At 25.7% G+C, this 20,176-nt stretch overlaps 7 protein-coding genes across 8 annotated transcripts; 3 read left to right on the forward strand and 4 right to left on the reverse strand.

The window, feature by feature from the left end:
- Nucleotides 1-746: 746 nt before the first annotated feature.
- Nucleotides 747-5,465, forward strand: LOC127071729 (centromere protein I-like). Its single transcript, XM_051011313.1, has 15 exons — nucleotides 747-1,500; nucleotides 1,827-1,952; nucleotides 2,049-2,198; nucleotides 2,270-2,358; nucleotides 2,455-2,585; nucleotides 2,651-2,831; nucleotides 2,900-3,006; nucleotides 3,080-3,234; nucleotides 3,313-3,513; nucleotides 3,608-3,714; nucleotides 3,837-4,028; nucleotides 4,130-4,254; nucleotides 4,345-4,459; nucleotides 4,556-4,723; nucleotides 4,800-5,465. Exons 1-15 carry the CDS (start codon nucleotides 1,356-1,358, stop codon nucleotides 4,878-4,880), a joined length of 2,073 nt encoding a protein of 690 aa, XP_050867270.1. The 5' UTR covers nucleotides 747-1,355; the 3' UTR covers nucleotides 4,881-5,465.
- A 60-nt stretch (nucleotides 5,466-5,525) lies between these two features.
- On the forward strand, nucleotides 5,526-6,881 carry LOC127071751 (exosome complex component MTR3). Its single transcript, XM_051011379.1, has 4 exons — nucleotides 5,526-5,807; nucleotides 5,912-6,165; nucleotides 6,276-6,422; nucleotides 6,580-6,881. The coding sequence occupies exons 1-4, from the start codon at nucleotides 5,660-5,662 to the stop codon at nucleotides 6,874-6,876; spliced, it is 846 nt and encodes a 281-aa protein (XP_050867336.1). The 5' UTR covers nucleotides 5,526-5,659; the 3' UTR covers nucleotides 6,877-6,881.
- Nucleotides 6,882-6,946: 65 nt separating this feature from the next.
- LOC127071744 (transmembrane protein 164) lies at nucleotides 6,947-9,876 on the reverse strand. The gene is made up of 6 exons (XM_051011366.1): nucleotides 8,919-9,876; nucleotides 8,729-8,845; nucleotides 8,569-8,647; nucleotides 8,374-8,474; nucleotides 7,956-8,286; nucleotides 6,947-7,852 (listed from the first exon to the last, which is right to left on the reverse strand). Exons 1-5 carry the CDS (start codon nucleotides 9,234-9,236, stop codon nucleotides 8,011-8,013), a joined length of 891 nt encoding a protein of 296 aa, XP_050867323.1. The 5' UTR covers nucleotides 9,237-9,876; the 3' UTR covers nucleotides 6,947-7,852; nucleotides 7,956-8,010.
- Nucleotides 9,877-10,193: 317 nt separating this feature from the next.
- Nucleotides 10,194-12,080, forward strand: LOC127071737 (protein OSCP1). Of its 2 annotated transcripts, XM_051011351.1 has the most exons (5): nucleotides 10,194-10,225; nucleotides 10,380-10,420; nucleotides 10,591-10,910; nucleotides 10,998-11,275; nucleotides 11,342-12,080. In XM_051011351.1, exons 1-5 carry the CDS (start codon nucleotides 10,209-10,211, stop codon nucleotides 11,706-11,708), a joined length of 1,023 nt encoding a protein of 340 aa, XP_050867308.1. In that variant the 5' UTR covers nucleotides 10,194-10,208; the 3' UTR covers nucleotides 11,709-12,080. The 2 variants fall into 2 exon arrangements, with proteins under 2 accessions (XP_050867308.1, XP_050867299.1); XM_051011342.1 differs by lacking the exon at nucleotides 10,194-10,225 and having other exon boundaries at nucleotides 10,232-10,420.
- LOC127071734 (enoyl-[acyl-carrier-protein] reductase, mitochondrial-like) lies at nucleotides 11,783-13,636 on the reverse strand. Its single transcript, XM_051011327.1, has 5 exons — nucleotides 13,171-13,636; nucleotides 12,844-13,080; nucleotides 12,531-12,752; nucleotides 12,240-12,470; nucleotides 11,783-12,157 (listed from the first exon to the last, which is right to left on the reverse strand). The coding sequence occupies exons 1-5, from the start codon at nucleotides 13,354-13,356 to the stop codon at nucleotides 11,927-11,929; spliced, it is 1,107 nt and encodes a 368-aa protein (XP_050867284.1). The 5' UTR covers nucleotides 13,357-13,636; the 3' UTR covers nucleotides 11,783-11,926.
- A 294-nt stretch (nucleotides 13,637-13,930) lies between these two features.
- Nucleotides 13,931-16,514, reverse strand: LOC127066847 (FAD-dependent oxidoreductase domain-containing protein 1). The gene is made up of 7 exons (XM_051001073.1): nucleotides 16,030-16,514; nucleotides 15,587-15,847; nucleotides 15,016-15,516; nucleotides 14,792-14,937; nucleotides 14,642-14,728; nucleotides 14,418-14,571; nucleotides 13,931-14,335 (listed from the first exon to the last, which is right to left on the reverse strand). The coding sequence occupies exons 1-7, from the start codon at nucleotides 16,120-16,122 to the stop codon at nucleotides 14,081-14,083; spliced, it is 1,497 nt and encodes a 498-aa protein (XP_050857030.1). The 5' UTR covers nucleotides 16,123-16,514; the 3' UTR covers nucleotides 13,931-14,080.
- A 262-nt stretch (nucleotides 16,515-16,776) lies between these two features.
- On the reverse strand, nucleotides 16,777-19,675 carry LOC127066868 (transmembrane protein 165). The gene is made up of 6 exons (XM_051001109.1): nucleotides 19,444-19,675; nucleotides 19,167-19,368; nucleotides 18,863-19,038; nucleotides 18,533-18,715; nucleotides 18,286-18,391; nucleotides 16,777-18,058 (listed from the first exon to the last, which is right to left on the reverse strand). Exons 1-6 carry the CDS (start codon nucleotides 19,576-19,578, stop codon nucleotides 17,982-17,984), a joined length of 879 nt encoding a protein of 292 aa, XP_050857066.1. The 5' UTR covers nucleotides 19,579-19,675; the 3' UTR covers nucleotides 16,777-17,981.
- Nucleotides 19,676-20,176: the final 501 nt, after the last annotated feature.

Consider the following 20,176-nt stretch of genomic DNA (forward strand, 5'->3'; position numbering starts at 1 on the left):
TCTTAGTTTGGTAACGGTTTACGCCGTTAGTAAGTACAGTAATTCTTGACTAATTTTGATGTACAAAGTTTTATTTTAAATTTGAAGGTTTAAGCAAAGACGTGGTAACTAGTAACATGAATTTTAGAGTTGTCGTTAGTCCATAAATCTCCATAAGCAGCAACTTCCACGTGATAAGACTTGTATCTGTATTACTTACGATCTATAGAATATCTTATATGACGCAGTACTACCGAACGAATGTATATTCCAGTATATTTTCATAATATTTTCTTTCTAATTCTATCTAAACATTAAAGTACTTACATTGTTCATTATATATCGATAGATAAACAAATTAGATATAATACAATTCCAATATTTCTTTAAGAAATGTATTGAAAAATTCTAATTTCTTTATTACTCTTATTTGTTCATATTTATTTTTATTTATTCTTACTTACTTTTTTCAATTCTTATTTTTTTACTTATTTAATTTTTATTTATTCTTATTAATTTTGATTTATTCTTATTACGCTTTTCAAATTAAATATATTTTCTATTTTACTTATATTCGTCATGATATCTACGTATTTTCGAATTTAAGATGTGTATCAAAAGTTTTCTTTCTACTATTGTTATTATCTATTATATGTTATATTTTATAATTATTATATGATATCTTATGTATTCCATCGTAACTAATATCGAATTAATAGCTATTGAAATACATTTTAGTTACTGTAGTAATTAAAAAAGAAAAAAAAATTGTAGTAATTAAAAACGAAAAAAAGAGTTTGTACAATTAACAAAAATTTTTCATCTTCCAGAGAAGTATAATCTGGCATATAGGTTTTTCTTGCTTTTGTCAGATATACTATTATTTGTATACATATAAACATTTCTATCCCTCGATTGTTAGATACGCATGAGAGGGGATAAACCTATATAAGCTTATACACCGACATAGTACTAACATAGTGGGAGCAGTGTTTCTCTATGGCACTTGTAGTTCATATTTTGTCCATATCTATCGCTGAAGTCGCAATGTTAGAAGCGAGAAATAGTGAACTGCCTTAAAACACGTAATTCTTCGGCGGAAAAACAGCGTATAAAACGCCTATATAGTCCTAGGCTTAAAAGTAAAACATATTCATAATATTTAAAACATTTATCAGGAAAAGCCATATTTTGAATATTATTTTAATTCAAGCTTTATTTATAAATAATATAAATTTAGAATATTACTAGCTTGCCACCTATAATTACACTTCGTCAACAAAAATCTGATAGCAACTATAATAATTGGAATTCGATAGCAATGCCACAGTCGATATTTGAAACTAATAAATAATATACCGTAGATATTCGCTCTTATGTCGATATGTTTTATGTCTAACGTTTATGCGTCTGTGCGAACTTTCGTGATCAAATTGAAAATTAATTGCGCGGTTCTTACAAGAATGGAAGAAGATTCGGAGGATGCAAAGTTAAGTTCTAAGTTTTTAAATAACTTGAAAGGTAAGCGAATGATAGATGTGCAGAAAAGAGACCTGAAATTACGATTTGGAAAATAAAAATATGTCGAGTGTGAAAAGTTTTTAACGAATCTTGTATATAAATTTATATCCAGTCGTTTTTGAAAGTAAGCAATAGAATTACGAATTAGATGTAATATTTGATATCATGTATTAATTAAAATAAGTAGATCGTTTTCATACATGATGCGGTTTGTAAGAAATAGAAATAGTTTTTTAAAACTAGGAAAATAATATATATAAAAGAATATAATATAACGTCCTTGGATTATTTTAGCTTATATACATTATATATATTATATATTTTAGAAAAAGGAAAATCGTTTAATGGATTCAATGATGGCCTCAAAATATTACAACGCAAAGCTACGACAAAAGGATTATCGAACGAGGATATTGAGAAATTGATAAATATTATTATACACGTTGATTTTGGTTAGTATTAAGTTATACATATATGTATTATATTAAATTAATTCTTACATTTATCATTATGCATTATATATTTTTTATTATATTTGTTTTTGTTAGGTGCTGTGAAACATATCTTGCTAATAAAATGTTTAGTACCGATATATAAAATATCTGATAAAGCACTTAAGCTTATGATAACATGGTGTTTGTCTTGCTTGGATGACTTAAAAATCACAGTAGCAATTATAATTATGCAATGGATTGTTGGTAGCGTAAAAAATATGTTAGTGTTCATTGAATTACAAGCTTATGATATAATATCCAGCATACTTTTTCAGGTTTGTGGGAATATGGTCTTGCCGATAAAAAAATCATTAGTATGTACTATGATGTATTTTTTCATTGGATGCTCAGAAAAGAAAAATTGGTATTCTCATGTTTTATTATTTAATAATTATGATCTAAATTTTATAAATTAATCTTTTATTAATATGTTATGCTTATAAGATGCATCTTATTAAAGGAGAAGCATATAGCACAAGTGATATATATATTAACAAAACCAGAAGATGTAACACGTCGAAATGTTTCTAGAATATTATTTCTTCATAAGAAGCATTCCAATCGACAAAAACATACTACTGCCTTACTTTCGTATGTATCAATAATTGTTATCCACAATAAGAAAATTGACAATTTTATAAGTATATTTTTTATAGCTTGTTTAAAACTTATAAGCCTGAATTAGTGCCAGAAAGAATTGAAACTATGAATATAGAAAGTGTTTGGAGACCCATACCAGAAATATTACGAATAGCATTAAAAGATGCTAAAGATCGTACAGAAATGCAACAGAACCTTAATGAAATAACAGAACATTTTAATTGGAATATTTCAAAAGTATGATTATTTTTGAATTCTATAACATAACTTGACTATGTTCATGATAATACATATGATTTTTACAGTTTTCTAAAAAAAAGGAAAAATTACTCTTGCCATCTGTTGGATATTTTCATATTGGTTCGAGTATCTTTAAAGAAAAAGATGCCAAATCTATTTTTGATGTATATAGGTAAGTTATATTTATTTCATTTTAAACAAGTCTCAACAATTCATTAATATTATTAATATTATTAATATTACAGCATTAACGAATTAGGACAACATTATTCAAGTATTGAACTACCTTGTAATGCAATATCTTTGCTAGTTAATATGGCTGGTTACCATCTTCTCACATATGCTGATTTTCATTTTCAAAGTAGATTTTCTTACAACCTTTATAATACACTTAGAAGAGGTATGGAATATGTATATAGGTATTATATGTTGGATTCAATTTCTTGAAAATATAATTTTTATGATTGCATTATTACAGCATTTATATTAGAAAGAGGTAAATTTTCTAAAACAGAAATGGAAAAAATACTCGATATGACTGTCGAATTTTCTAAATATATGCAACAAGGTATACTTGTTGTAAATCTTTTTATTGATGAGTACTTGTATTTAAACAGCAGAGAACATGATATTAAAATATTAGAATTATTACAATGGATGACTTGTATATCTATAACTGGTAATATTTTTTTCTATAAAACTTTTTTATACGATCCTCTCTGCTCTAAGAAAAATTGTAAATACAAATTATTCGATATTTATTTTGATTATAGAAGTACAACAAACGATATTACCACATCTAAAAAATATGTTTTATGAATCATCAATTACCCTCAAATGTAAAATTATAGAAACTTGTAGAATTCTTATCACTAATATAGTACGTATAAACTTTGCTAATATTATATATATATATATATATATATATATATATATATATATATATATATATATATATTATCGATCATTAAATATATAGTAAATGAAGAATATTTTTGATAGTTCATTAATCAAGGATTTGATGAATGTTGTCAAAAAGTACCAGCACCATTTTTGGGGCAAGCACCAACGGATAAAATAACTGATATTATTTCTATTCTTATAAAAATCTCAAAAGATCTTATTATAACTGGTTTAAATGCACATTCATATAATATATTACTTCTATCTGAAAGTCTTACATTTTATGAAGTGGTATGTACTGAATTGAATATTTCCTTTATCTTTTTTTTCTCTTTCATTTTTTTTTGTTTTTCTAAGAATTTTCATAATTATAACCATTTTTATATGATCAGCTTTTTGAATTAGAATCTCGTAGTTACATATCATCATGGGCTATAGCTCCTGCTCCTGTGATTTATGCAGCATTTGCAACTAAAAATTGTGCACTTGTTAATAGAATTTGTGCATTGATATTAAGGTAATTCAGGAAGTATGAACTTGTAACTTAAAGTAAGAAGCTTGTAATTTAATGTTACATCTTATTAATGTTTAATTATTAACTTTATAGATATTTGGAAATGGCTGAAACACTAAAACAACAAAATATGGATGATTTTAATGAAAACATTGAAACAATATCTATTTATATTACAGATATAGCAGGAGCTTTTTGGTATAATAAGGTATATAACGTTTATAAGATATATATATATATATATATTTTATTATTATTATTATTAAATATATTACATATATAATTCGGTAAAATATTTATACAGGCTTTTAGCAGTCAACATGATTATTTTTTTAAATCACCTGCTTTAGAAGAATTTGGTAACTGTAATTTTAATCTTCAATTAAATATTACTAATCATTATGCCACTCTACCTTATAAACATGTAATCACCAAAGAGTTTCTTAAAGGCGTCAAAATAACAACTAAAGAGGTAAAAATAATTTTTTCTTCCTTTTTTTTTAATTTCTCAGAAAAATTTCTATCACAATGTTAAATATTTTTCCTAGGATGCTATCAATGTCGCCGAACAGTATTATCCTGCAGTTAGAGAATTTTTAAAACAAGTAATACCAGAATTACAAGAATAATAATAATAATAATAATAATAATAATAATAAATGATTAATATTATTTAAGAAAAATTTTTATCTATATTTGAAATTATAAAAAATTAAAAAATTTTATTTAATTGTTTAAAAGAGTTGACAAAATTTTCGTATCTACGTATATATATATAATAACATTATTAATGGTGCATTTATTTATACAATTTATCAAATAAATTATACTTGCTAGCACATAACTATCCAAATATAAATTTATATTTACTGTTTTCATAAAAGATAAAAATATTATATGACGCACACGCGTTTGTGTTGTGTGCTATCATGTTACAAATGTTCAAAATGTGCTGTATGAGATGCTTACCAGTAATACCATAATACTAACGATTATTGCAATTAGCTAAATAACTTGTTCATATCTCTTGAGACACATTGATGCACATAACTCAATACATTTAGCATTTCGTGTTGTTATCAAACATTTTTCTTTCATAGTATTCCCACTTTTTTTAACCATTCAAATTATGCCATACGCATTTTTCATAACATTAAAAACAAAAGAAATGTAAATGACCTCCTTTAGTTGACAATAAACACTGTATAAAACAATATATTATTACGCTATCTACCGTTACTAATCGGAGTTACGATCATAGAATGTATTAGAACAGTGTGGAGGTTTAAAGTGAAATATGGCGGCATTTCGAAGTCTGTAATTCTAAAAACATAACCTCTCTAAATAGTAACAGAGTTAAATATATTTTGTTCGTATTTTATATAAGAAAAAACATTACTAATTAAACATGCCTATAGATCATAAACGAATTAATGGTCCAGAAGTGTCTGTACCATATACTACGTATATTAATGCTAAATGTGAAGAAAAATATGCAAAAAATTTCATATTTAAAAGGAAGGATGGTCGTGCACATAACGAACGAAGGGAAATATGTAAGTTTAAATGTAAAACAAAGTATTATTTCGTATACAGAGAACTTAATCTAATGGTAAGTTATACGCCAAAATTAATATGTAAATCATATTATCTTTAATAGTTTTAAAAACTGGGATAATTAGTCAAGCAAAAGGTTCTGCATATATTGAAATGGGTGATACTAAAGTTGTATGTTCAGTCTTTGATCCCAGAGAAATTCATAATAAAAATGATTACTCTACACATGGTGAATTGTTTTGTGAATTCAAATTTGCTCCATTCTCTTGTGAAAAAAGAAAAATGCATCAACAAGATACAAAGGAGAAAGAATATAGTTTGATTTTGAAAAGAGCTTTGGAACCAGCAGTTTGTTTAGTAAGCATGTTTATTTATTTAAAAAAGAAATATACTTTTATAGATGTTACTTATTTTTCTTTATTTTTTATAATATATTCTATTCATAATACTTTTCTTTGTTTCTTTAGCATGAGTTTCCTAACTTCCAAGTAGATGTCTATACTACAGTTTTGGATAATAATGGTTCATCCTTAGCAGCCGCAATAACTGTAGCTAGTTTAGCACTAGCTAATGCAGGCGTTCCTATGTTTGGTCTTGTTACTGCATCTACTGTGGTAAATTTATTTACAGTTTACTATAATGTTTAAACAATCCTTAATTATATGCAAATTGCATGTTTGTATCTCAGTCTTTAAAATACTTTTAATTCAAGCACATAAAATTTTATCTAATATCAAAATGTAACGATATTATTTAATTACATTATAACAGGCTATCTATGATGATATACTGTGTCTCGATCCAACGTGTGGTGAAGAATTAAATTGTAATAATAACACATTACCTTGTGAAAATCGTGGCATTATAGTACAAGCATCTCTTCCACAGCTTGAACAAATTTCAGAATTTTTCTTAGTAGGAAATTTAAGTATGGAACATATTACTAATGCTATAGAAGTCATAAAACAAGCTAATAAAGATATATGTCCACTATTACAACAATGCCTAGTTAAATCAGTTTTTAAAGTATTCAAAGAAACAGAGCATAAGAAAAAAGAAATTAAATAAAATATTTATTTATAACAAAATTTTTAGACTAAAAATCAAATGATTATAAGAAAAAATAATAATACAACTATCCCCACTGAATTAGTTTATTTTATCTTTACATTCATATGGTATATAATTACTAATAATTTCTCATATTTCTGTTTTTATACTATATATATAACACCCAGATAACTGATTTTTGAAATTATTTTATGTAGATATCCCATTTTGTGGATATTCCTATCTTACTAAATAGTATGCTAAAAAAAGTTTAATTTAAATATAAAATATAATATATAAACACACATTATCTACTCATTTGTATCTCTGTCTAGCAGGAGTATATTAGAGGCCATCATAATAAATTCAGGCCATAAAAGTACTGTATTTATAAATTTAACAATATTGTAACAGATCTTTTTTTTTAGTATCATGCTACTATACATTATCATTCTTTATAATATACTATTTAAACCTGAATGTTGAAATATAAATAAATGATGTAAAATAATTAATCATTAAAGAACAAGCTGTCAAAAATAGAAGATCTTTAAAGATATTATATCCCTTTTTTATATAATTATACTTTATGGTACTGTTAATATTTGATGTAGTTCTTTATACAATATTAATTTGCTTCATTTACAGTGTCTTTCTAATAAAACATCTTCGCTAAAAGTAATTTATTCATTTATATTTAATATAGAAATATTTTAGTTTGTAAATTTTCTTTTTATGTCACCAATAATGCTATAATTATAAAAAAGCTCTTGAAACAGTAATGTACTATCTACCTTTATTGCTGCCATACTCTTTCATTAATTAATCCCTACTACGATTAGCATTTATGCATAGTTCTTCATAAGTACTTAAAATAAATATGAGTACTTGAAAAAGTAATAGGCATGCTACTTAAATACATATACATTGTGTATCACTAAGATCACACAAAGATTATTTATCACCAATTGTTACATGATCAGGAAGTACTATTCTGAAAAAATATAATCAAATGAATTTTGGTCTATTAATAAATTATATAACTATTGTAAATCATAAATTAAAGGTTTTTATATTGTAATATTTGAGATACTTACTTTATTATTATAAAAGATTCGTATATATGAATTCCATTAAATGTTAGAGATTCAACTACTCTAAATGAGTATGCCCATTTTCTAATTTATTTGACACTTGTTTATTATTTTCATCTTCATACTTTCTCCTTGGTAATGCAATTTCAAGAGATGGTTTAACTTTTGTTAAAGGACATTTAGTCAACAGATAATCATATAAATAGCATAATAATTTAGACAAAAAAGGGCACAATAATCCCTGATGTACAAATGCACCCATTCTATAGTTTTGTCCTTCAAATGGATCTAAGACTGCTGAACATAACATATGGCTGAGATTCACTTGCACAGGCTATATAGGACATAATAAAATATACTGTAAGTACCAAAACTAGTTATATAAAATATAAATTATAAAATAAAAATATATATATCATACCAAAGCAATAAGTTGCAAAATCCAGAAGTGATATGCTAGATTAAAACCATAACTTAAAATTGACCAGTTCAAATCTGACAAAGGTTCAACATTGTATACTCCTAAAAAAAAAAAAAAAAAAAATTACATATAAAAAAATCTATTGAAAAATAAATAACATGATAATATATAATAAAAAATTTTATTAGCTATTACCTCCAATTCTTAATAAGTAATATGGTATTACTAACATTAAACCATGTTGAATATAGTATACTGCTTTATCTGGAAATATCTAAAAGATAAATTCATATTATTTTATATTTCTATTCTTCCATATTTAAAATTAAATATTATCATCATTATTATTATTTACTCTTCGAGATTCTGTTTCTGGGAACAGAAATGCTAGCACAGGACCATTCATAAGATTTAGATGTATTCGGAAAATACTTGTCACCATAGGACTTGGATCTGCTGCTAATAGATATATCTATACAAATAAAAAATTAATAACAGATAAAAAATTGTAATGTTAAATATAAAGAAAGTATTAAAATATTTACCTGCATAGCAGTAGTAATATGACAAGGATTTAACAAATAAATAATAGTACGACTTGTAAATTTAAAACCAATTTCTACGCCCAGAACCATAGACATAATAATTAATAAAACTTTTTTACCAAGTCTATCTTGATTAATATATGGTAATCTCTTTGGTAATGTTATTTTTTTAAAACCCCATACCCAAAATGATATAATAAATATAGATACAAAAGCTGTTTCAATTATTTTTCTTTTTGTACTTAAGTAATGTGCACATTCTGGACCAACATTCCTTGGTATAGAACTGTTAACACCATCATAAGCCCACTCAAACATTATCAATAATAGTTGATATTTTGTAAATTTATAAAATAAAACGATTATTTTTTTTAGTCATACAGTTATGACTATCACAGTTTAAAAATATATGTGTGTGTGTGTGTGTGTGTGTGTGTGTGTGTGTGTGTGTGTGTGTGTATGTATATATGTAGTTCACTGGTAAGTTTTAACAAAATTATTTAAAACATTGCACACCACTACGTTCTGCAATACAATGTACAACTATTTAAAATTGAGCCCATATTTGTACTGTATTTTATATCAAGCTGAACATCTTTACTTGTTACGCATATACGTCGGTATATTATTAAATCTATATCATTAACTCGTGATATAAGAGTATCTACTGAATGCAAAAAAGCCGTACAGTTCTAGAAATAGCACCTCTACCATCAACGGGTAGCTAAGAAGGAAGCTGAGCTTCTGCGGAAGATAAAGGATTCGTATATAGTACCAGGACGATAGTAGTAATTCACTGATGTCGCTAGTAGGAATTGCTTACTTTAAAGCACCAACAAGTGATAGTATATCATTCTATAATATAACGTTAAATTATTGTATAAAAGATTTCACTTATTTCTTTGGACAAATCTGTTTGCATAAAACTATTTAAAATATATATGATATTGGTTATTGATATAATAAACTTAAGGTGAATGAGGCAAAGTATTTTAGTGATATTTAAAAGATGCAATTTTTGCGGGAAAGTAAAATCAGCCAATCAGATAACAGTTCTTTCTATCATACATACAATTATGCAGCTATATTATGTAATTTAATAGAAATTCAGAAATTAAAAATATTTATAATAATTCTAATTTAAATAACCGTTAATCTAGTGTGATTTCTTTTAATAACTTTACAGTGCTAATGGATTAATTTTGAATTACAAGCGGCTCGAAACGTAAATAACGCATGTTATTTTCAACAATCGTTCATTAGTTGGCGCCATATGTCATACATATATTTATGAAATCGTTGTCAAGGTTACGTATAAATTGATTATCATAACATATCATTTTTTGGATACGTTGCAATTTATACTAAGTATTTTAATACTTTTTAAAAAATGTCAATGCACGCAACACCGATACTCTACTTAAACATGGGTGGTGAAATGCTGTATGTTTTACGACAAAGACTGAAAGCTCAAAAGGTCGACATCGACAAAACTGTGCAAGGCCAGTCCAGTAACAGAAATATTCGAAAAAGATCGTACGCACTGTTCCTACCATCCGTTATGTGAAATTCAATACTCATAGCAATTCACTGAAGCACTTGCTTTTTTGTAATATTTTATAAGAATGCTTAAATTGGTAAATTACTTGAACTTTTTTTTTGTACATTACAGTATTAAATGATGTAACTGCGGCTTTACTCAACGTCACAGCACTTTCTTCGGTATTTAAAAAAAGCCCAGTTATAGCTGTAGCATCATTACGTCCTACTTTAGAATGTGCTGCTTTATCCTCTATTATGAGATTGGATAATAGTAGTATGGATAAGTTATTTGACCTAATGACAATGATGGTGAAATATCAATTGAGTGTGGTCACTGGTCCAAGAGAAGTCATTCTTCTTACATTAAATCATATAGATGCAATGCGTGACATGGTTAGTAATCCAACTGGACAAGAATGTGTTGCATTGGTACATCAGATGGTTGTTGATGTAAGCAAACTTTATTCCAATTCATCTATATGCAATAAATATATCAGAACTTAATATTTAACTGAAATTTTAATATTCATATTATAGTTTTATAGTGACTTAACTTTTGATGAAGTTTGGAAAACAAGATACGATTGTCTCCAAGAATTAGAACCATATCGTGTAAGGGTTTCTATTCTTTTAAGACTTGGTTTACAGAATGAAGATACTAGTTTTAATTTAACACTGAATAAGTATGATGAAAAGTATGAGGAACATAGACATATATTAGCCAATCAGAAAATAAAAGATGTAAATCTCAATCAGAATTGTAAAGGTTCCTTTCAACTTTTCGGTGATCGCGAAACATTATTGGGAAGAAATATGTAAGTATAACAATATTTTAGTTTTATGCAAGACTACAAACTATACAAAACGTATATTATTTGTAGATACTCTTCTACATATGGAATGACAGAAAAATTAAAACCAAAGCAACATGATTCGAATTTTCTGAAAGATTGTGGCACTAAAGCAGAACTTGGAATGTTAGCTACTCAATTAGGAACAGAAGAGACTTATGAGAGACCTTTTACTTTGAATTTATTTTCCAATGAAGAAGAAACTTCAAATAATAAAAATAAGTGTAATGTTGATAAAAATAACTTTGAAAGCAGAGAATTAGAAGTTGAGAAAACAAAGATAAATGAAGACTATAAAAATAAGCTTGATAATGTTTATGCAGATTTTCGTGAAAATGAACAGGAGAAAGTGGCACGCAGTATGGATCTACTTGATCTGCTTGATGAAATCGAATAACGTACTAATTCATCAAAATATTATCTGAAAAAATAATTGCTTCATATTTCTTTTCAATGCACTTAACAGATAAATATATATGCAATATAATTTGCACCTCATTCAGTGATATAATATTTTTAACTCCATACAATATACATTCATATCAATGATATATTCGTACCATTGAAAATATATTAAATGCATAAATAATTCTTTATAAATCATTATAACTAATTTTAAGTCTTAGTCATATCCAAAATGTATTTTACTCCAGTTTTACCACTAATATTGAGTGCATTTGCAATAGCTTCTTGATATTGAGAGAAAGGTACAAGTTTGTATGGTGGAGCTTGTAATTTTTTATCTCTAAAAAAAATTGTTAATTCATCATACATTTCTTGTCGTTTTTTTGATTCCATATTTGTCTTAGTCCATGCAGTCATCCAAAATCCTTTCAGAATTATGTTCTACAATCATATATAATACAATTTAAACTTAGAAAAGAGTTTCATTACATCTAAAGAATTCAAATGTTATATTAGATATTACTTTAAAAATAAAAATTGAAGCTGGAACAGTCACAGGTTCCCTAGACATGCCACCATATGTAACCATTGTACCTCCATGTGCAAGATGTCTCATAATGTCTGTAGCACTTTGACCACAAATACAATTAAGTGCTAATTTTGGTTGAGGTAACTTTTTATTTTTAAAAATTTGAGTCGTTCGAATTTCACTTTCAGTTAATACTTCATCAGCTCCCATAGACATTAATAGATCCTAAACAATAAACAATAATATTAACCATCAAATAACATCTAGTTGATATTTTCTTAATACCTTTAATTCTTGTAAATTTGGTCTGTCTCTGACAACATTAACAGTTTGATAATTCCATATTTTACATAATTGTATAACCAATTGTCCTACTGCTGAATTAGCTCCATTTTGTATAACAGTATCTCCAGGTTGTAAACATACAAAATCTTTAAGCATTCTATATGCAGTACATGGATTAACATTCATCATACTAGCTTCTACAATTCCAACTTCTTTTGGAATCTGAAATTTTTTCATATTATTTATATAATGATATATAAGATATAAATGTTACAGGTAATAAAACTACTAATTATTAAAGTAATAAAACTACCTTTAACAAATCTTCTGATTTATAAATTCCATGTGTTCTCCATGTTCCCAAATTAGAACCATTGGGTATAACTCTATCACCAATGCATAAATTTGTTACTTCAGAACCAACATCTATTATTTCTCCAATACCTTCATTTCCTGGAATGGCTGGCAAGGAAGGTTTACTAGGATATTTACCTTGAATTGTATTTATATCAGCTGGATTTACAGGTGCTAACAGCCACTTTACTGCAACCTTTACAAAATATTTAATGATATATTACACCTATAAATCCACAATCAAAATTATAGCACACTAATAGAAAGTATATATATATATATATACCTGACATTTATCTGGTTTATTCATTGTTTCTTTTGTAATTTGTAATACATTCACTGGTTCACCATATTCTTTATAGAGTAATGATTTTACAGTATCATTCGTACAGACAGTATTCATATGTCGAATTGTTAGAAATTTCGTCGATTGCGAAACTGATGATAGAAAATGTCGTACATATAAAAGCATTGTCTTTTCTTTATTGATAACTTTAAATACAATACTGTTTTATTTTCCTTAAATATTAACGACTACCTACATAATTATAGTAGCAATACTATTACTGTGAATGTAGGTTATAAAATATAGTTATATTTATAATTTGAAATATTAGATAATTATAAAATTGTTTAGATATTTATTATATAATAAATTACTATTGAAAAGAATCACTATTATCGTACTTCATTTACCATTTTTTAATGTTTTCATCATAAATTTTTTTTCACGAACATATATGTACTACGTCACTAGTGACATATTACCAATCGTTATCAATATTTTTAACTAGATTTAAATGAAATATTGAATAAATAATTGTAGGAATGATTATTCATATTGAATGAATATTAAAATAAAAGTGAAATATTGAATGATTGGATATTCAATTATTAATAGATGTAATCCAATAAATTCTAATGCAATTTAGTTTACTTTTTATTATTTTTATTTATACAAAAAATGAAATAAACTTATTTAAGGTCAATTCTTATTGAAGAAAATAGTTTCTTGATTTAAATTTATAAATATTTTATACAGTATATTATATTTTATATATTATATTAATATTTTATTATTTAATAATTATATAATAATACATAATATACATTTGTACAAATAATCTTTTTCTTGCAACAACAATGTTCTTTAGATAAGATATTTCATTATATTTAGATAATATTTTCAAGAAAAATCATATAATATTTTTTTCTTTCATAGGTTCTAATGTTACAAATCTTTCAAATCCTAATTTTGATAAGTCTAATGTGCAAAATCGAGATTCTAAAATAAGTTCTGATATTGCTCGTCCTACTGCAGGTGCTTGCTGTATTCCATGACCACTGAAACCTGTAGCTATAAACAAATTTGGATAGTAAGGATGACGGCCAATTATGCCATTCTGATCAAAAGTATTATATTCGTAATATCCAGCCCAAGAAGATTTCACCTGTAAGAAGAAAATATATCATAAAATCGACAACATTGATATCGTAATATTGTTTTATTTATAAAAAAATTTTGTATACAACCTTCAGGTTTTCAAAAGATTTTACTCTTTGAGCCAGAACAGGCCAAATATTTGTTTCAAAAAAATCGTGATCTACATCTAAATTACATGTTTTAGGTTCCTTATCTTCTAATGGTGGTTGACCACAAATATAAGAATTGGCTAATCCGTCTCTCCTATGAAAGTAATTATAAAAGTATTTTTTTTTTTACAACAATATAGATTGAATTTCATAAGATTAATTACCTAAAATAAGTTTGAGTGGGATCTATTGTAAGTGGAGTATTTAAACCAGGTCCATCTGGACAATGGAAACAGTAAACATATCTTTTCCTAAAAAATACAAAAACTAAATATATCTAATATTTTTAAAGATGCTTGCATTATGTACTGTACCTTCGTTCTACAGGTAAGGAAACACTTAAAACTCCTTTGCCAAGTCCAATTTCTGCTTTTTCTGCAATTTCTTGACTAGATGCACCAGCTGCAATCACAGCAGCTGCAAATCTGATAGTTTCAATATTACCATTTGGCATTTGAACCTAGAAATTTTCTTGCACTTTAAAAAAGTTTATTGTATTGAAAATTCATTGCAAACTTTTTGATTAAAAGAAACTCACAATCACTTTTTTTAAATTTTTACGTAATTTGAAATCGTCATCAGTAATAAGTGATATTTCTTCTAATTCAAAACCTACAGCTTTTGCAGTAATATACTCTACACCTAAAGATATTGCTTTTTTTTTGAAAGCACACAAAAATAACCAAGGATCAAACCATCCTTCTTTTTCCAGTCCTAAACAACCAACTGAAATATCATCTGTATTTAACCAAGGGAACCTTTCTTTTAATTTTTTTGAAGGAAGAATTATGTTGTTTGCACCAAGAGCATTTTGTACTTTTGAATTTTCTATTAATGTTTCTGCACCCGATTCACTAGCTAACATTAAATAGCCGTAAGGATGAAACTGGATGTCAACAGGGGGCTCTCCTTCAATGCCTAAATAATTATTAATATTTCGTATAAACTCTGCTCCAAAAAGAGACATTTCAATATTTTCTTCAATAGAAAACTGTTGACGTAAGCCACCTACTGATAAAGTTGTTGATGCATGGCAATACTGTTTACATAAAGAAAAAATTCATTTCAAATTATAGTGAAAAGAAACATTATTATTTTTAATATCTTACCGTAGGATCTTGCTCAATTACAACAACATGAAAATCTTTACAAAAATTTTTTTTCAACCAATAAGCTATAGAACTTCCCATTATTCCTCCACCAATTATCATTATATCGCTTCTTTGTGGTACAGTTATAAGGCACTCTTTAAGCAAATTTTTAACTCCTTTATCATCATTCCATGATTTAACTATTATTTTTCGATCGCCTGGTGATCTTTGCATTTCCAATGGTAATTGTGTATATGTGTCATCCTGATTATTATTATTCTATAATATTATTTGAAACAGTAAGTACAACAATTTTATAAATTATTACTATGACATTATTTAAATTAAATACTACTATAAACATTGAGTGAAATATATATATAGCTAATATACTATATTTACAAATTGCTAACCTATGTACAATTATATAATTGAAAATTATTCTATATTTTAACAATTACCTTTTTCGAATAAGATCGTATTAATAATTGTCTCACTCGTTGATTATCAAAAACATTTATTATTGTACTCCTTTGAGCGAAATAACGAAACATGTTTTTATGCGTTTAACAAATCAATTGTCTTATGAATTAAAAATTGTTGTCCCGGTTAGAAAAAAATAAATCATATATCTATGTATTATATTACTAGTTATTAAATTAAAACATCGTTTAATATAGAAGATTTGCAGTAAACTAGCATCATTTTTGATCAGTTACTGCAATTAAACTTCAAAACAGAGAGAGAGAGAGACAGAGAAAGGGAAAACGGTTTTTTGCTTATTAGAAATATGAGAAGCATATCTTATCAGTAATATTTTTATCAGTAAACATTATTTAATACTCAAGTATATAACTTTCACGCATTGCATCTTTATAAAAAAGTTTGTTTTATAAATGACGTATATAACCTCAATGATAACGATCACCAACCATGCGTGTGTCCGGACATGTGTATATATATCTACGTATTGTAAACGTACGTGTAGATGTTATTAAAAGTTACAAAATAGATAGATAACGATAAAGAAAAAAATACAAGTTAATAAGATAAAATGAACATAGATAAAATTATATAATATTTTGCTATGTAATTTATAAAAAATACAATTTATATATGTTTATATCAAAATATATTATTAATATTTATTTTTAATATCATATAACATTTTTTTTATTAAATTATTAAATACAACTTTTCAATATCTATAGATGGTAGAAGAAAAAATAATATTTTATTCAAATCATTTAAACAAATTGCTAGAAGAATTATAATGAAAAATAAATATACATTTAATAATATTAGAAATAGTATGTTTCAAAACATTGACATGAATCATTTCTTTATAACTATTCTTCTTAATTAATTTCATTTATATTTATCATAAGCATAGAATTATTTTTACATTTCAAACAGTATTATAAATACAAATATAATTATAACAGTATTAAAAATACAAATATATATTTAAATTTGTTTGCACATATATGTGTATACGTTGTTTTAGTTAACAAGCTTTTTAGTTTTCTTTTTCCACTATTTTGTTCTTACATAATCTAGTCTTTACATATCATTAAAATTTTTTATATTCTTATAATAATATTATTTCTAGATATTCTTTCTACACATCTACTTTTAAAAATGTTATACAGATATATAATATTCTTATTGATGTATGCTTTGTGTCATATTATCTATACAAGTATTAATTATTTCTAAAATTTTTTTTTGTTAATCTCAAATTAAAAAAATATATATATATCAATCAAGGATTCATATGTAGAAGAACTAAAGAATTCTAATCAATTCACAAAGAAAATGCAATGATAACACAAGTTTACATTGAAAATTAAACACCACAAATTATTATTTATTAAAAAGTTTTTTTATATCAAGTTGTTCAATGTAAAAAATATACCTATTATTTTGTAAAAATTTTTTATTATATGTATCGATATATTATGAAACAAATCTTGCAGAAAAATAATATAAAATAAAATTTAATTTTTATGGTATACAAGGAAGATTACTTTCGTGAATATAAAAGAACTATATATATACTGGTAACACATTATTAATAGAAAATATGATTACTATAATTCATATTAATTCATAAATTCATATTAAAAACGTACTTTATACAGATATACAGTTACTGTTATTTATCACTACGTGCAATGTGTATCTACATTATGTGCAAAATGCCTAAAACAATTTTGATATAAATACTCCTGCTGTGATCTATTAAAAAATACTAAATGTTTATAATACATTTATGGTACAGTGCACCACAGTTCACATATTTATAATACTATGATTTGTAAATATTATGTAAGTATATAATACATATTCACACATTATACCACAGAGAGTTTAATAAATCCAATTGAATTGAATACCATTGTAGATTTGTTCACGTATTTTCTGTTGGATTTATAAACAGAGCTGTCAGAGCAAAAAGGAGAAATACCAATCCTCCAATAATAGTCACTATATATAAACACACATCAAAAAATGTTTAGTTAGATTTATATTTGAGAAGAATCTTCATAATGCAAAAAAACAAAAGTTATTATTGCATTTATAAAATCAGACTGTATGTTGTTGTAGGCTATTATAAATCTTATGGTTAACATTTAATATTGTAATTATGATTGTTGTGTTAGAAAGATTTGAAAATGTTATGACATATTAGGAGATTACAAAAAAAACTTTACCTGTTCGCACAGATATTTTTTGTGCAATCATACGTCCACCTAATACAGCTAAGCCTGTACAAAATGAATGACCAAGAATGCCACCAAATACAACTCCATAAACATCCTAAAAGATATGGTTTTTTATATTTATTTAATAGAAAATCATTTATAGAATTACCATATAATTAAAATCTTTCCTTCTATTTTGTGTGTGTGTGTGTGTGTGTGTGTGTGTGTGTGTATATATGTATGTATTATAAAATACCTCTCTTGCTGCAAGTATGATTGTTGTTAACTGTGAACGGTCACCCCATTCTGCCAAAAAGGTGAGAGTAAATGCTTGTAAAAATATTCGAGAAAGTACCATTAATGCAGAACGCTTAGTAGTTTTTCTTATAATACCACTTTCTGGATCCTGAACTAATGTGGTTGATGTTTCTTTTTCATACTAATAAAAATAATAAAAATTATTACAATAAACATTAATAATAAGAAAATTGATTTGTACTGTTGCTAATCATCTTTAAAAAATAATATTTCTAGGAGATACAATAATATAACAATGTTTATTATATTATTATAAACATTTTTATACCTCATCTTCTCGTTTACGTAAATCTGTTTGAACTTCTTCAAGTTCTTCTTGTGCTCCTGTTGGTGACATATAATATCCATCTCTTAACATTTTTAAGCCAAATAAAGCAAAAAGTACTGTTGAAATATAATACGTATATGTACGTGGAATTATAGTTGCCGCATATCCAAATATTACTGAAAATAGAAGAACTAAATATCTACTTTCTTAAAAGAATATCATTACAAATTTTAACATGATTTTTAAAAAAATTTATATAGCATATTTTAAAAGAAATATAAATATTTTCAAAAGGAAAGAATACCTGAAAGTATAGTCATAAGAGCAAGAGCACTTATAGCTCCTATAAAAACAGTCAACCTAGGATGCTTCATTGCCATAATAGCAGCAATAAAGAAAGTTTTATCTCCTAATTCGGAAACAACAATGACAGACAAGGAAGCTACAAAGGCATGTAAGAGCCCAAGAGATCCTTGAGGTTGAGTTGATGTTAAGTCTTCAATTTTCTAAAATTATTTATTATTATTAGACTAATTCTCATCTCGTTAAACATATCTAATAGAGGTTGAACTTATATCTACCATTGAAGTTGCTGTAATTTGTAATTTGTCATCATAACGGTATTCATTTTGGGCTTGTGCGAAACCAAAATTTAAATAAATGATTACAAAAAAATATAACAAGTATTTCATTGTGTTATAATTTACGGCAGTCATGATAATGTTATAAAGTATTATCAGATACTATATGCAGATACTGTTACCGCCACATCATTGAAGCACGAATCGCAAGCCTACACATTATTTGTTAATATAGATGTCGTACAGTTCGCATCAGGATCACCAATATATTCTCATTGATTTAAAAAGGTACACATTGAACAGTAAAAATATCTAGATAAAATAATTTAATCTAATAACGATTGGATAATTCTGCATTCTATCCAAATAAATTAACTATTAGTTTGACTTAAAATTTCCTATTATATTTTTGACTCTAAAATGTTTTTATTTAAAAAACTATGTTGTAATAAAATAAAAATATTATGAAATATAATTAAAAATATAATTAAAAAATATGTACTTTAATATTATGTACAAGACATATAATGAATTTAATAAATATTCTATCAAAATCAAAATACGTTTAAACAATTCATATCTGTAGAATTATCGAAGTGACGGCACTATCATTATTTTTTATACTTCTATTTTTGATGTTAACGAAAAGGTTCGTTTTCACTGCTTGTAAATTACTTGTATAAAATCACTGACAAAGTTTCATTGGTAGTTTCACCTTGATCACGCGTCCATA

The sequence above is a fragment of the Vespula vulgaris genome, chromosome 1, assembly GCF_905475345.1.
Source record: "Vespula vulgaris chromosome 1, iyVesVulg1.1, whole genome shotgun sequence".
NCBI lineage: Eukaryota > Metazoa > Arthropoda > Insecta > Hymenoptera > Vespidae > Vespula > Vespula vulgaris.

What these genes read in the sequence shown, in the direction of transcription:
- LOC127071729 (XM_051011313.1), top strand. Translation starts at nt 1,356, where the DNA reads ATGTCGATATGTTTTATGTCTAACGTTTATGCGTCTGTGCGAACTTTC. An exon ending in TTATAATACACTTAGAAGAG is followed by an intron (nt 3,235 to 3,312) that starts GTATGGAATATG and finishes GCATTATTACAG; the next exon opens with CATTTATATTAGAAAGAGGT. An exon ending in GACTTGTATATCTATAACTG is followed by an intron (nt 3,514 to 3,607) that starts GTAATATTTTTT and finishes TTTTGATTATAG; the next exon opens with AAGTACAACAAACGATATTA.
- LOC127071751 (XM_051011379.1), top strand. Translation starts at nt 5,660, where the DNA reads ATGCCTATAGATCATAAACGAATTAATGGTCCAGAAGTGTCTGTACCA. An exon ending in TAACGAACGAAGGGAAATAT is followed by an intron (nt 5,808 to 5,911) that starts GTAAGTTTAAAT and finishes TATCTTTAATAG; the next exon opens with TTTTAAAAACTGGGATAATT. An exon ending in TTGTTACTGCATCTACTGTG is followed by an intron (nt 6,423 to 6,579) that starts GTAAATTTATTT and finishes ACATTATAACAG; the next exon opens with GCTATCTATGATGATATACT.
- LOC127071744 (XM_051011366.1), bottom strand. Translation starts at nt 9,236, where the DNA reads ATGTTTGAGTGGGCTTATGATGGTGTTAACAGTTCTATACCAAGGAAT. An exon ending in CAGAAACAGAATCTCGAAGA is followed by an intron (nt 8,648 to 8,728) that starts GTAAATAATAAT and finishes TTTATCTTTTAG; the next exon opens with ATATTTCCAGATAAAGCAGT. An exon ending in TTTTGCAACTTATTGCTTTG is followed by an intron (nt 8,287 to 8,373) that starts GTATGATATATA and finishes TGTCCTATATAG; the next exon opens with CCTGTGCAAGTGAATCTCAG.
- LOC127071737 (XM_051011342.1), top strand. Translation starts at nt 10,309, where the DNA reads ATGTCAATGCACGCAACACCGATACTCTACTTAAACATGGGTGGTGAA. An exon ending in CATCGACAAAACTGTGCAAG is followed by an intron (nt 10,421 to 10,590) that starts GCCAGTCCAGTA and finishes TGTACATTACAG; the next exon opens with TATTAAATGATGTAACTGCG. An exon ending in TACATCAGATGGTTGTTGAT is followed by an intron (nt 10,911 to 10,997) that starts GTAAGCAAACTT and finishes TTCATATTATAG; the next exon opens with TTTTATAGTGACTTAACTTT.
- LOC127071734 (XM_051011327.1), bottom strand. Translation starts at nt 13,356, where the DNA reads ATGCTTTTATATGTACGACATTTTCTATCATCAGTTTCGCAATCGACG. An exon ending in AATCAGAAGATTTGTTAAAG is followed by an intron (nt 12,753 to 12,843) that starts GTAGTTTTATTA and finishes AAAAAATTTCAG; the next exon opens with ATTCCAAAAGAAGTTGGAAT. An exon ending in CAAATTTACAAGAATTAAAG is followed by an intron (nt 12,471 to 12,530) that starts GTATTAAGAAAA and finishes TTTATTGTTTAG; the next exon opens with GATCTATTAATGTCTATGGG.
- LOC127066847 (XM_051001073.1), bottom strand. Translation starts at nt 16,122, where the DNA reads ATGTTTCGTTATTTCGCTCAAAGGAGTACAATAATAAATGTTTTTGAT. An exon ending in AAAATTTAAAAAAAGTGATT is followed by an intron (nt 14,938 to 15,015) that starts GTGAGTTTCTTT and finishes GAAAATTTCTAG; the next exon opens with GTTCAAATGCCAAATGGTAA. An exon ending in CCCACTCAAACTTATTTTAG is followed by an intron (nt 14,572 to 14,641) that starts GTAATTAATCTT and finishes TTACTTTCATAG; the next exon opens with GAGAGACGGATTAGCCAATT.
- LOC127066868 (XM_051001109.1), bottom strand. Translation starts at nt 19,578, where the DNA reads ATGACTGCCGTAAATTATAACACAATGAAATACTTGTTATATTTTTTT. An exon ending in TCTTATGACTATACTTTCAG is followed by an intron (nt 19,039 to 19,166) that starts GTATTCTTTCCT and finishes TTCTATTTTCAG; the next exon opens with TAATATTTGGATATGCGGCA. An exon ending in TACGTAAACGAGAAGATGAG is followed by an intron (nt 18,716 to 18,862) that starts GTATAAAAATGT and finishes TATTTTTATTAG; the next exon opens with TATGAAAAAGAAACATCAAC.